The 15,512-nt window shown below is 43.6% G+C and overlaps 1 protein-coding gene across 1 annotated transcript in view; it reads left to right on the plus strand.

Annotated features, from left to right (window-relative positions):
- Positions 1–15,512, plus strand: part of si:cabz01090165.1 (uncharacterized protein LOC100333421 homolog) — a 134,980-nt gene that overhangs the window by 80,029 nt on the left and 39,439 nt on the right. Inside the window, exon 2 of the mRNA XM_021587462.2 lies at positions 283–477. Within this exon, the coding sequence (XP_021443137.1) occupies positions 413–477 (65 nt within the window). The 5' untranslated portion in view covers positions 283–412. The remainder of the gene's footprint in view (positions 1–282; positions 478–15,512) is intronic.

The raw sequence follows: 15,512 nt of genomic DNA on the forward strand, positions 1-15,512 counted from the left end.
GTTGGGATTTTTTTCATTTAAAATCAACAGAAATTGTTTATCATTTATCTCCCACACTGCTCAGGGCCACCGCATACTGATGAATGAAAAGCAATCTTCAGATTTCGGAATCTTCTCAACTCTGGTGGAAAATGTGTGTTTTTCTGTCTCTTCTTAGATGTAATCACTTGTCTGTCGTTGTCAAGTTAATTACCTTTATACGTAAATGTACCTGTAAAAGGGACAGTTTGTGTGTGTTTTTCTTTTCCTCATCTGTGTTTTTTTTCTCCTTGTCACTCACAGGCAGATTGGCAGGTGGCCCGAGCTGAGCCAATGACAGGCGGCCAGGAGTCTTAACGGCGGGCAGACTTGAGTCCAGCCAACGTAGGCTGTCCACATAGAGTGGAGGCTACCCACACACACTCACACACGGATGAGAGCCCTGGCCGCCGGCTCGTGGACAACGCCAAGTGGCGGCTTCGCCTCCGCGTCTTTAAGGTACGCTGAATATCATGGCCTTGGTGGAGAATATCACACGGCTGTGTTCCGATACCTTCCCTAGAATACTAGCTACTTAGAAATCATGGCCAAAACATTTATTCATTCTAAGTGGTACGGTCGTATGCTAGTGTTGACATTGGAACATGCTGTAGCTGACTTCAAAACGGTCTGTGGGAGACATTGACCCCATGTCGAACAGCTGCTGCCGACTAACTTAGGAAATGTTGATGAAATAATGACTTGCTCTACCCTGATATCCCCTAATTGAAAGTGTAAACATGATATGGGCTCCCGAGTGGCACAGCTTGTCTAAGGCACTGCATCTCAGTGCTAGAGGCGTCACTACAGACACCCTGGTTCGAATCCAGGCTATATCACAACAGGCCGTGATTGGGCGGCGCACAATTGGCCCAGCGTGGTTCGGGTTAAGGTTTGGCCGGGGTAGGCCGTCATTGTAAATAAGAATTTGTTCTCAACTGACTTAAACTGACCTAGTTAAATAAAGGGTAAACCAAAATAAAAAATGAAAATAAATACCACAGACGGTTCTACCTGGAACCAACAAGGGTTTTACCTGGAACCAAAAAAGTGTTCTCCTATGGGGACAGCCGAAGAACCCTTTTCAAACCCTAACGGTGTAGCTTGATGTGGAAACCTCAAGGATACATTAAAAAAATATGAATTGCATTTAAATGGTTTCATATTTATACATTACCACCACTGTCTGTGCCAAATGAACAAACCAATGAATGAATGCTGTTGTCAATTCCATTGCACTACTGCATGTTGACTTCCAGTGCTCTGTCCTTGCTCTGCAGATTGTGTACCCTACACACTAACACTTGGGGAAAGTGGGGGGGAAAAAAATCACATTAGAAAAAGTTAAAGAACATTGTCTCTTTGTAGAGACTGAAATCGAATGACTCTGGGTGGGGACTTTATGTTCAGATTCCAAGCTGTCGCTCTACCTCTGCCATCTAACGTGACTCTAATCAATGTGAAGTGGGTGAGAGGAGCCTCTCTAAGGAGACGCCAGGAACTCTCGCTGGGAGGGAAGCAGCCATGTAACCCCCTCGTCTACAGCCTTTCTGTCCCAACCATCCCTATAACCGGCCCGGCACTCACCAGCTGAGGTGAAGCTGCCCTTGGCATGCCCAGGGAGACTGGGATATGGGGGGTAAGGTTGGGAGTGCTCTCAGACACAGGCCCATAAAACATTTTGATATCAGTCTTATTCTCTAGACCATACTGTATACTCCAGTGACATTAATCACTATTCAAGAGGAATTAAGGCACTATTGCTACCTAATATGAGGGATATATACTCTAATTAGGAGTTTTAAGTTCTGGTGCATGTATTTGTGAAAAATTATCTTCCAAATAAGCACCCACTTGTCACTGGCATGCTCCCCTAGACATAACTTCATCCTGCTAATGAGGGTGTTTACCTGGCAGTGTGTACAGTATAATACGAGAGGCTGTATCCAGAATGTGCATTAACCATCAATTACCGGGTGCCTTAATGCAGACACATCATGTAACAAGCAGCTAATAGCCCGTTTTATTATTCTTATTTTTTTTTTTAAATGTAACCTTTATTTAACTAGGCAAGTCAGTTAAGAACAAATTCTTATTTACAATGACGGCCTACCCTGGCCAAACCCTAACCTGGACAACGTTGGGCCAGTTGTGCGCCGCCCTATGGGACTCGCAATCACGGCTGGTTGTGATACAGCCTGGAATCTAGCCCGGGTCTGTAGTGACGCCTCTAGCACTGAGATGCAGTCCCTTAGACCGCTGCGCCACTCGGGAGCCCAATGTCTGTGCCTTATTGTTCCTTCTATCTTGAACCATATAGGGTTCTTCAAAGGGATCTAAATAGCACCTTTTTTAAGTGTAAGCAATCTTATTTGCCCCCACTTAATTTTTCCTGAAGTTTCTTACAGTATAATGCATTTTGCCTGCATTACCAATATGCCCTAAAGATAGATGTGAACCTGTTGTGACTGTCACTGCAGTATTTACTGATTTACTTTGTGTGTGTGTGTGTGTGTGTGTGTGTGTGTGTGTGTGTGTGTGTGTGTGTGTGTGTGTGTGTGTGTGTGTGTGTGTGTGTGTGTGTGTGTGTGTGTGTGTGTGTGTGTGTGTGTGTGTGTGTGTGCGTGTGTGATACATTCAGAGCTATTTTCCTGATAAACTCAGCAATCAGAAGGTGTTTTTATACATAGATCAATTCATTGCCTCAACAACTTACTGTCATTATTGAATCGTGAGCTATGTCCATATACTTTCCTGATCAAAATGTGCGTACAATAAACACTCAAATACATAGGCACAGACATTTACCATGAATTTCAATGGAAAAAATAGAAAATACAATCTCTGGACTCTATTTGATGAATTATCTAATGGGCACTGCAGCCTACATATCAAAGAAATCTATTAAAGGTTAAGAGCCATGAAATGTGTGAGCAGCAGGGTGGAATGATCATATTAAGGAATTATTTAGTCTAAGGGCAAAGTAAATAGCAAGTGTTTTCTGGCTCCACTGTGATAAAACAAAGAAGCACAGCAACAACAAATGCATGGACATTGTTTAATCTATATGTTTACAGGCAAATCCACCTGTAGTCTAGGTGAGATAACATAGAAAGTGGTATTTGTATGTAGTTCTGAATAATATGACCATCTATATTCAATATTTGGCGCATCCCCTGAATCGAAGATGACACCGGATGTCCCTTCGGTCGACTGGGCAGCTGGCTGGCAAGGACGTGGTGTGAGGGCATGGTGGCAGACCAAGAGTACCACCGGGCAAGTGGGTCAGAAGGGCACCCCAGAGGTGCCAGCTGCAGCCAACCAGCCGGCCAGCAAGAGCCAGCAGAGTTCTCAGAGGGACGCCCTGCACAGTGGCACAGTGGTAATTAGGTGTTAGACACTCAGAGATAATCCCTGACAAATGTGTCCGGCTGGAATCATAATGAAGCCCAATGCACATCTCTTTTCTCCTCCACTGCCATGCCAGCTGCTGTATATGGAAATGGGATGGTTGGGATGGTTTGAAATCCCCCTAATTTTCCATTAATTATCACTGTCCTTGATTTTCTATTCATTTATGCATAAAAGGGAACCAAGGTGTAGATGGAAGAGGCAGAATTATTTCTGAAGGTGGATATAAAACAGTGGATATCAATTAAATGTAATTTGTGACTGGACACTCTGACAAGGCCTCTGAAGATGGCCACCGACCTCAACCAACCGCTGACCAAACGTCCATACCAGGCACTCAAAAATCAATCTTGGTGGTTCTTGGGTTTTTTGTTCAGTTAGTCTAACCACATTGTTTGGTAAACTAATATAAACTTGCATGTGTCAGGAGGGCTCTATTCCAAGAGCCTTCATTTCACTAAAATGGATTGTTCCAATTTAATCTTGGAGCTGACAGCTGCTCCACGATGCCCACACACCACTGGAGCAGAAGTGTTTTGGTTTCACTGCGCAGCCACACCAGTTTATTGGACAATATTTTTCTCATCCGTCTCCGATAATGGACTCACTCTGTTGGTTCATATTCACGCCTGTGTAATGTCTGGGGCCCCATCAGTGCTCATTGCAGTCTGGGGAGTGCTAAGGGGAAAAGGACCGGATGTAATAGTGACCGCTGGGAAACAAGGCTGGCTATTCAAGAGAACACAAGAAGCGGAGTGGGGCCAGTAGCCATTAGCCAATGTCCAAGCAGCATTAAAAGCGGTAGTGTTATAACGCGTGTTGAGGATCATCATGAACATGCTAATGTTTGATTACACCCTCTGTCCCCATCACATACAGTATGGATTCTCTGTGAATGATATGGAAAAAGGGGGTATCCCTCATGGTTTGCATAGGGTTGGTAATCTATTTAGTGTGAATAATAAATTAAGTTTGCAATGGAATTTTCCCACCCAGAAGTGAACATGGAATCTCAATAAAGACAGGAATATATATTCATGTTTTATGGTGTGGGGGAGTTATGCAGTGTCATTTTTATGGGCAGAGGTAGAAATAAGTGTGAGGCTATTGAGAGTTTCAATTGGATGGTGACGGTCTAATGGTGATGGTAAGAGGATATGTTATTGCAGAATAGAACTGTTAAGTGCTCGTAATCTGGACTCCGATGACAGATACATGTGAATACACGTCAATGCACCAGTCTATCAATTTGTTTGTGAATTATCTTTGGCTTGAAAGAAGGAAAACTGTTATTTAGAAAAGGCAGATGTAACCAAAACCCTTTCAGTAGTCAAGCGTTTAGGGTTTGAACAACTTCCCACTGCACATCGTACTATTTCATAGTATTTCATCTGTCTGGGATATGTTCAATCTCTGGTTCTTTTTCCACATTTCATTTGGGAGGACTTAGGGGTACTTGCTTAACCCGGTTACAATTGGGTTGAATTGTTCTTTGTTTTGTTGAAATCATGAGCCTTTGTTATAAAAATAGGTGTAATATCTTTGTTCCTCAATGATTTGGTAAAGAAGCCCATGCTGAATTTTTCTCTTCACCCCCCACCCCCACTGTTTTTGCATGAATGTTACTTCAGAGACAAGATGAGCATCTTTGAAGGCTTTTCATGTATTGTCAGCCCATTTGATTTGTGTGTGTGTGTGTGTGTGTGTGTGTGTGTGTGTGCGTGCGTGGGTGCGTGCGTGCGTGTGTGCGTGCGTGCGTGCGTGTGTGCGTGCGTGTGTTTTAAAAGGAGCCCATTTGAAAAACCTTCCCTCCCCCTTCTATATATCTCTTCCTATGTCAGTACTGTAGTAAACCTGCATCCTTTATTACGGTTTGCGTTTCCTACTCCATTCAAATCTTTACTTAGTTTACGCGCAACTCACTGGACCCCTCGCACTTTAATTTACCCTCTGTATTTGTGAATAAAAAAAGATAAATGAAAGCAACGGTCATATTTTCACCATAAGCATAAGACTGAATTCGTGAATGTCAATTGGAAGAATTAGCAGTGACACACAAAATCTTCACCATTTGAAGTAGGTGTGATTTGTAGTAATTTTTTTTTTTTAAACGAGCTAATTAATCACATTTGCTTTTGCAATTTTTTGGCCGACAGTGTAAAACACTGTCGCACACACACAAACACCCCCCCACCCCCCCCCCCCCCCCCCCACTCTCCTTGTACCCACTCATGTGATGCTCAGATAGGTCCTATGCGTCTCTGTCATCAGCCCTGCTCTAGCTGGGCGTATACAGTCTCAGGCTCCCAGACGTCGGCGCCATCTGTTGAGCTTGATTGCCCTGCTGGTGGGGGCATCCTCTGTCTTCCATCTTCCACATGCCAGGCCTGTGAGCCTGGGAGCTCTGATAGGACCCCCTCCTCTCCCTCTATCCTCTCTCTCCGTCTTCCTCCTGTGACGTGTCAGTGTCACGGCAGACCGTAACGAGGTGTCAAAGCGCTAAGCGCGCCATGCCAACCACGTCCCTCACAGCCAGAGCTTCTGTCGGCTCGCCCTCTCTCTCTCTCTCTCTCACTCTCTGTGTTTCTCTCCCTTTCTCGCACTCTGTCCACCCCCCCTTCTCCTCCTCTCTCTCTCTCTCTCTCTCTCTCACACCCTTCCTCTCTGTTTCTCTCCCTTTCTCGCATTCTGTCCACCTCCCCTCCTCCTCCTCTTTCTCTCTCTCTCATGTGCCACTCCCTGTCTCTAGCGTTCTGTGATTATTGGAGTAGCTGACATATATGCTTCGTTTGTGTTTTGTTTTCGTGGACAGGATGTTCTTTTCATGTCCTCAATAGGTTTGTGATTATTTTACTTCTGCAGCTTTTGTTCTGCGTGAACGTCCCTGTATTCTCAACCACATAAACGGCACCAGGCATTATGGTAACACCTTTTACACAATGCAAGAATGGAAAGCCCCCTCATGTCAGGTTTTCTCAGAACTGAACAGAAGGTATTTGTGATAATGGAGCTAGGAAGAAGTGCTTGGTTATGAAAGGATAAAACTGGAAGACCAAACATTTCCCCCATCAGGGAGACAACGAGACCGCAGAGTTGTGGACAGGAGATGAAAAACCCAAGCCCTTTCTGGAACAGAGAGAATGGAGAGAAACGGAGAGAATGAAGAGAACAGAGTGCTCTGGGTAGAAATGGAGAAAGAGAAACAAAAACATAGCAAACCTCTCCCCAGTCAGGTGAAAGACAGAGATTCACTGTTTTCTTTTCCTTTGGCATGAGTCACTCAGGTATGGACAAGAATTCAAAGTATTTGAAATAGTCTTTGTTTTGTTTCTATGAGCATTGATGGAATTTTAAATCAAAAGTTAGTTGTTGAGTGCTCTTTTATAGATACCGGTGTGGGATTTCTGAGTGCCTAGCAATGAAGCTGCCCAAACTCCAACAATTTTTTTGCATTGTTGTTCAACCAACATCTGCCTTTTTTTTTAATGTATTTGTTTCATAATAACTTCACACATACAGTAGTACTTTTTTTAATGAAGCTAGTAGGCCACATGCCACACCCACACAGACAATATGGTGTTGATTGAAAACATGGTGACTCTGTAGCAAGCATTTGGAATCGAAAACAGGGTGCAAATGTCAACATTTTTGCGGAACAAATGCATCTCTAAAAAAGAAAGCTTTCCAACATTTCAAATGATTTGAATAATACTTCAAATCCTATCTGCTCGCAGCTCTACTTTCTCTGTTTTCCAGTATCAGTGTGGTGGCCTTGTCCATTGTGCAGCAGTTGCCACTATTAATGCAGTCCATTTGTTTATCTCTCTGAACCAGTATGTTCCTGACGACAACATTTGGAATGCTTGCAGAAATTTGCACATGAATAAAAGCAAATTCTTCTTTAACCTCTAAAAGTCTAAGCGGCTGGAGTGAGGGGTGCTCTACTATTTCATCTAGAATTTTAGATCCCATTTAGGTACATCAAAAACAATATATTTACCATTTATTTGATAAAATATTGAATTTGGCCTTTGCTGCTACAGCCAATAGAAACGCATTCAGAAAGACGGTTAAAAAAAAAACAAACCTAAGAAATAAGGTTTTTGAAGTGTCTGTCCTATATCTAGAAGGCACAAAACTATCTCCGCACAGCACTTCCATTCGTTTTTAGTATGGGGTTACCTTCGAGTCCCATGACACTTGTGGGGGTTGTAAGTGCAAAAGGGAGAATGCCATCGTGTTCGTGAGAAGTAGCATCTTTTCCTAGAGTGGTCCTATCTGGTCTGACAAACAGAGCTGTGGCACTGCCACTTTCCACCACCGATGCAGAAGGGCGACATAGGCTGATGCAGGGGATTCCGAAAGGCCACACAAAAAAAAAACACGCGTCACGTAAACTCGCTTAAACCGACAGATGGCCATTTTATTGTATTGTGTTCATAAGATTGACGCACGGGTCGTTTAGACTTTTAAGGATTCTTTAAGCCCACATTTTGGATCGCTTGATTGATGACTGCTGACTGGAAAATGTCCTTGTAAATTCATTATCACAAGTATCATTACGATGAATTGAGTCTTAAGTAAGGACACCAAGTCTTAGCTGACATGTCAATATGCATAGTTCTGTTATTGGGCATACCCTAAAACCTACATTCTCGAGAATACAGGGACTTTAACGCAGAACAAAAGCTACAGAAGTCAAATAACCACAAACCTGGAACCAGTGGCATAACCATCACATTTCTGTGCACATATTCCATCCTACATAACTTTATCTTATACATATTTCTGTTTGGCTCTAGCAACACCGCCACAGAGAGTTAGCCACCCAGGACATCTATTACTTTTCACTCTCTTTCACTTGTTCTTTTCTCTTTTCAAACGGTTTCCAAGGCAATCTGTGAGTGAGGCTTTCACAGCAGCCGGGCCCATCTGTTTAAACACTCTGTGAAGCAGGCTAGGATTAGTCCCCGAATCCCGACCGTGTCCCCACTGAGGCAGGGCTGCTCAGACAGACACTGTACATGTCACCATCAAGCCAACATCCCTCTTCTCTTCTCTGCTCGTGCTGTGTCACAACAATGTCAGTCTAACCATCATGACCATCCCTCAGGCAATGTTATATAAAACTTGAAACTCTGAAACACCATTGTGTTCCAACAACGTCCCTCTGAGCTTTCCCTCTAGCTATCTCAAGCTATCTCACTTAGGCAGAGTGTGTTTCCTTCCACCCAACTCCTGAACTGTGTGTGTGTGTGTGTGTGTGTGTGTGTGTGTGTGTGTGTGTGTGTGTGTGTGTGTGTGTGTGTGTGTGTGTGTGTGTGTGTGTGTGTGTGTGTGTGTGTGTGTGTGTGTGTGTCCATGCATGCGTGCGTCAGTGAGGTCTAGCCCCTTTCACAGTCTGTTTAAGTCAAAATACATCACATGCCTCCCTCTCAAACGCCTGTTTCATAAATAATGTCCAATCATGTTGTTACACAATACACATTCAATTCATAATTGTTATATAATTACTGTTTTGTCTCCAAGCAGATGGCTCTATTCACTGTAGATTATACTATATTGCTCAGAGTGGGTTTTTTCTTTTACTATAAATATCCAAAACTGTTGAGGGCCTGCTTAAGGCCCAGCCGAACAAAGTCAGTTAACTGATAGCCTACATCTGCAGAATGTTGGCTAATGGTGATTATAATCAGTCGATAAGAAGGGGCTCTCCTCGAGTCTATAATTTCTCCATTTAAAGCCTCACTTTCAGCCATGAAAAAGGGATGTGTGCTATGGACAGGCTTCAGCATCGAAGAAAAAGCTATCAATTTCGGACTGAAAATGGAGTCATAAGACCTGTAGAAACTCCACTAAAAGGGTTGTTTCCTCTGCTCTCTTGTAAAATACATGAACCACTTTCCAAAGATCACAGAGCCAAGATGAACACTAAGAGAGAATTGATCCAGCTCAATTCTGGCATTTTTCACAGACACGCTCAGGGAAACACCTGCACAAGCAGGAATTGGATTAGGTGATAAGAGGAAGATGTTTTCGGCATCTGCTGGCAGATGGCATAATATTGGTAGATTTCTCCCAATGCGCTAATACCTTTCACAGTTCCACACTACCCCCTGGCCAGTAACAACCTTTGAGTCTCTCTCACTCTCTTTTTTTTCCTCTCTCACTTCATCTATCTCACTGTCTCATGCTCTCTCTCGCGCTCTTTCTCTCTCTCTTTATCTCCATAGGGACAGTCTGGAGGGATTTATTTTGGGTCTTGGTAGATTCAACCTTCAGAGCCTTCTGACTGGATGGAGGAAACGGTGTGTGACGTGTTGGGAGATGAGCTTGTTACCTTGTGTGCTACTTTGCCCCCTAGAGCCATCATAGTCCTGGCCAAATGTGCTGCTCATTGGAGATCACTAAAGGATCTCCAATCTGAGCCTCAACAAAGACCATTGTTCTCCTTTGAGCAAAATACACTTTTTTTTATTGAATTCCATTGTCCTCCTAGTGTTGCTGAATCTCCACTCTCCTTCAGTTTGCGCCTCAATTCATGCACCTTGGTTGGAGAGCGAGGTAGAAGCAGTGATCACTTCCCTAAAGACTATTGATCAGCCCATGTGTTGCATCGCCCACGGCTCTCAAGCCCACAGTACACTTTTAGCCACACTGGGGAGTAGGGAGTGTGGGATTTTTATTTTATGTTTGAAGTATTTTCTTTCATGATGACTTTGATTGATTAGATGTTGAACAAAATGTTTGATCAACATATACTGAACAAAAATATACATGTTTCATGATCTTAAATAAAAAATCCCAGAAATGTTCCATATGCACGAAAAGCTTATTTCTCTCAGATTTTGTGCAAAAATCTTTTACATCCCTGTGAGTGAGCATTTCTCAATTGCCAAGTGAATCCGTCCACCTGACAGGTGTGGCATATCAATGAGCTGATTAAACAGCATGATCATTACACCATTACACCTCCTGCTGGGGACAATAAAAGGCCACTCTAAAATATGCAGTTTTGTCACACAACACAATGTCACAGATATCTAAAGTTTTGAGGGAGCATGCAATTGCAGGAATGTCCACCGGAGATGTTGTCAGAGAATTGGATGTTAATTTCTCTACCATAAGCCGCCTCCAACGTTGTTTTAGAGATTTTGGCAGTAAGTTCAACCGGCCTCACAACTGCAGACCACTTGTAACCACGCCAGCCCAGGACCTCCACATCTGGCTTCTTCACCTGCGAAAACATCTGAGACCAGCCACCCGGACAGTTGATGAAATTGAGGAGTATTTCTGTCTGTAATAAAGCCCTTTTGTGGGGAAAAACTCATTCTGGCTTCAAAGTGGGTGGGCCCTTCTAGGCTAGCCCATAGATTAGGACCTAATTTATTCATTTAAATTGACTGATTTTCTTATATCTACTGTAACTCAGTAAAATTGTTTATTTGTTGTTCAGTATAGATTCATCATTAGAAATCACAACTCTTTAGCCGTTAAGTTGTTGGGTTTTGGTATAGAACACAGATTTATCATATGGTGGAGTTTACCATTTTAATCTACAATATATACAAATGTAGCACATAACTCTGCCTAGGAAGTCAGTTTTAAACCTACTGTTTCCACCGTCTAAGTTTGTAGTTTGATCAAATTGACATGGATGGAGGATAGCGAGACTCCAGAGCATTCTGTCTCTCACAACATTGTAGCCCACTTTGTGAAGAATAGTATCTCCCGATGATTTACAACCTCAGACGAACTTGGCAAATCAATACAGATTCATCTTTCACCAACCGGTCCAGAAACCACAGGGTTTTGACGCGGCCATCATGTCGAATCGCACAAACCCTTGATTGATGCTCGAAATGGCTCTTTTGAAGTGAGCAGTGACAGTGACCACTCTATATATTTTTTGTCCCTGGTACCTGTTCTTGCCCGCTTCAAAGGGAGTAAACATCAATGTGTGGAATACTGGAACAATGTGAAACAGAATGCTATTAAATCAAATGGACTGACATTCTTGTCTTGAGGACTGAGGAGTTACATATAATGGTCTCCTTTTGCCAGTCAATCTCTCCTTCAGTCGGAAATCGAGGCAGGTTCATTCCGAGGTGAATGTCATTATAACCACATTGACACCCTGCTGGCGGAGAAAATATAGTCCTCATTTGAAAAAAATGGTACCAGCGTTGATATTTTCCCATGTTGTGTAAGGACACATTTGTCATCGTTTGACAATTCAAATGCAATAGGTGTACTAGATTATTGTCTTTGTATAGATTTTTAGCTCTTGAGTACGGTGGCTCTGAGTCTTCAGGGTATAAGTCCCGCAGGAATCAGGGGACAAATCATTCAACTGGGATATTGGCTGGATTGACTGAAGTCTGGTTCTTTTGAGGAATTTAAGTAACCTTAATAGAATAAGTACTTAAGAAGCCAGCTACCCTTGAGGAACTTAACGGGCCTTCACTGCTCTCTGACAACGCTATGCCTAATGTCTGCTCTTCAGCGTGAATGTCCTGTCATAGCTGTGAATGAAAAATGGAATGAGACATTAGTGATCCAATCAGTGCTATCACACAGGAGAGATTACCAAGAGGAATATTTAATGTCTCACGGCATATGGTGAGACAACTGCCATATCAGACACAATAGAAAAACGAAAAAAGTGCAAGAAAACTCACCTGTCACTGAGTGCATCACACCAATTGTCTATGTCAGCTAAGGGCCAGTTGGACAATTAGTGAGTTATTGGAAGGCTTTCGATTTGAATTTCCCTCAACCATTTATTAAAAGGTTCCGCGCAGGTTTCTTTTTGCCTTTGGGAAATCAAATTATTTAGAGTGTTTAGATGCTGCAAAACAATCATTTTTTTCCTATTAAGTCAAAGAGATGAGCAGACAGTAGCTTTGGATGAGAAGAGCCGTCAAGGGATGTTTCCTTGCTTTCTGAAGCCCGACATGAGACGTTTTAGACTGGCTTACAGGCAGAAAGATCATCCCTTCTGCCTGGCACTACCAGGGAAACCATAGGGGACAAGGAATCAGCACAGTCCATCTGCCACTACAGCCGTCCTGCCAAGGCAACATGACACTCCAGCGCTCTCAGAGTTTTGGGTATGGGGCCGTTTGTGTGTGTGCGTGTGTATGTGCGCGTAATATCTACACAAGTACTCAATGCCGGCAACCTTTGCTTTCACTGTACCTTCTAGCGGACTATTTCCACATCGATGTGCTCATCTCCCATATTGACGACAACAACAACAAAGGCCACATGGGAATTGGTCCCCTCCCCCCCACCTTCCTTTCTCCTCCCCTCTCCTCCCTTACTGGTCCTGGGGTTGGCAGGGTTTAGGGCTCTTGCTGGGTGGCTGTAGTGTTTTTGGAGGGAGTGTGGATGAGGTACTCTTCAGATTGACAGCCGGTGGGTGAGCAGGGGGCCGGGCCACTCTCCGGGAGAGGCCAGTATCATCTCAGCCCGTCAGGCTTGATTTTCCCTTCATTGATCCACCCAGTGCTTTGCCACAGGGAAGTCTTAATGAGCAGTTTACCAAGACATTTGGTAAGTGGATGGGTGGGAGAGTGTCATTGTGTCAACTTGCATCATAGCAGGGGTTTGCGTTGTGATATTTTAATCATAACAAAATTGGAAAGATAAACGTTGACGATAACCATGGTCAGCAATGAAACATAAAATGGCAAGAGACCCCCTCTTGAGATTGTGTTGGAGGATGTCATCTTTAGAGAACAGGCACTCGAAATCCTGCCCTCGGCCCTGTCCTCATCTCTCTCTCACGTCTGTCAAGCGTATCTCTCGGGTTTAGCTCTGTGGCAAATCTGAGGGCTATAGACATGGATGAAGATGCAAGAGAAGAGTAAAGGCAAGAAAGACAGGGGAGAGTGAAGCAAGACGCAAGAAGAGAGAAAGAAGAGGAAAGTGTGTGAGAGACAAGTTGGCTTGTGGGAGATAAATTCAGAAAGCTGAAACCACTTATGCAATTATTCTCCTAACAGACACAGAGAGAGAGAGAGAGAGAGAGAGAGCAGAGGAGATTTCTGGAGCGTGTTCGAGCTTTGATCTGGGAGTTGGGAGATTTCCGCTGGGCTGAGAGGCGGGCAGCGGCCCGCGGTACAGGCCCTCTGTGTCGACGTCCTCTCACGATGTGACTGGTTTTCTGCAAAGCCTCTTCGCCTCCTTCCCTCCGTTGTCTTATCACCCCTCACCACACCACTGCTGCGCTGCTGTTGTTGTCATTAGTGACACTATTTTCAGACTTGGGGTGGTGCCATGTGCATATTATCTCCACGTCGAGGAGACATGGAGGGTTTTAATATAATCATTACAATCACACAGACAAGACAATGAGTCACTAGCCCAGCATCTGTCCAGGCAGAAGCTGTTCTGTGGATCCCAGGGAGATGTCTATGATGCTCTGTGCTATTTAACGGGCCACCTGCAAAGGTTACGTAACATGCCATTGGTGGTTGAATGTGTGTTAAACAAAACAAGGCAAAAACCATGACGTGGTACATCAAGTAGGCTATGAAAGCAGGTGAGGCGCCAAAGAAGATGTTCATCACTAAGGGTCAACAACTCTGCATTCATGACTGGTTAAGCTTGATGTTGTTGTCAAAAACAACAGCAGTTTTTATGTTTATTTTATTGTATTATTTATCTCTGTTTACATCATCTGTGCTGTTGGTAGGAGTTCCTGGCTGTGCTCCAGGAACACTGACAGAGCTCCAGTATGTCTTTATTACAGCACAGTGTTCCCAGCCTGCCCAGATTCGATCGGGGCTGTCCCGACAGGGGCACAGATCCTTGTAATTACAGCCTTGTACCCTCCTCCTCCCCCGTTCCTCCTCTATGGCACATCGCCTAATTTTAGGCCAGCATACCAGCCCAAACCCCCTGCCAACTTCACACGCAGAGACATTACTGTGCAAATCAGAGAGAAAACTCTATTGAGATATGCGGAATGTGCTCTTTGGGGAGCCCAGAAGATAAAAAATGTCACGTCTCATTTCCATAATTCAATTAATATCTTCTCTTATATTGTCCCCTCATTATTGGCATTACCATGGGGGATTTCCTCCACAAGATGAATGTGTGAACATTGTTCTGGCACGAAGAAATCTGCCTGCCACTGAAGCAGCCTATCTGCTATGTATTTTATAATTAGCCTGGAGTGATAATTGACATCATCTGTCCAGAGGAGCGTGTCCAGGCTAGACTGATTCCCTTGTTCTATCTCACTAAAGTGTTCTCTATGGGCCCTGTCCCAGACATATTGAAGTCTGGATTTACTGCCACATTTTTTTCTGTGATTTTCTAGTTCAGCTATCTACAGTGCATTCAGAAAGTTTTCGGACTCCTTGACTTTTTACACATTTTGTTACGTTACAGCTTTATTCTAAATTGGTTTATATATTTGTCTCTCATCAATCTACACACAATACCCATAAAGACAAAGCAAAGACTGGTTTTTAGATTTTTTTTGCACATTTATTAAAAATAAAAAACAGATACCTTATTTACCAAAAATGTCTGCAGCATTAAAGGTCCCCAAAAACACATTGGTCTCCATCATTCTTAAATGGAAAAACTACGGAACCACCAAGACTCTTCCTAGAGCTGGCTGCACGGCCAAACTGAGCAATCGGGAGAGAAGGACCAGGGAGGTGACCCAGTACCCGATGGTCACTCTGACAGAGCTCCAGTTCCTCTGTGGAGATGGGGGAACATTCCAGAAGGACAACCGTCTCTGCAGCACTCCACCAATCAAGCCTTTACGGTAGAGTGGCCAGAGGTGTCACGCCCTGACCGTAGATTGCTTTGTATGTTTCTATTTTTTAGTTTGGTCAGGCTGTGATGTGGGTGGGTATTCAATGTTTTGTTCTATGTTTGTATTTCTATGTGTTTGGCCTGGTAGGTTCCCAATCAGAGGCAGCTGTCAATCGTTGTCTCTGATTGAGAACCATGCTTAGGTAGCCTGTTCCCACCTGGTGTTTGTGGGTAGTTGTTTTCTGTCTTTGTGTGTCTGCACCAGACAGAACTGTTTTGTTTGTTTCTGTTTTTTTGTTCTA

This window comes from Oncorhynchus mykiss, chromosome 27 (assembly GCF_013265735.2).
Source record: "Oncorhynchus mykiss isolate Arlee chromosome 27, USDA_OmykA_1.1, whole genome shotgun sequence".
NCBI classification, from domain to species: domain Eukaryota; kingdom Metazoa; phylum Chordata; class Actinopteri; order Salmoniformes; family Salmonidae; genus Oncorhynchus; species Oncorhynchus mykiss.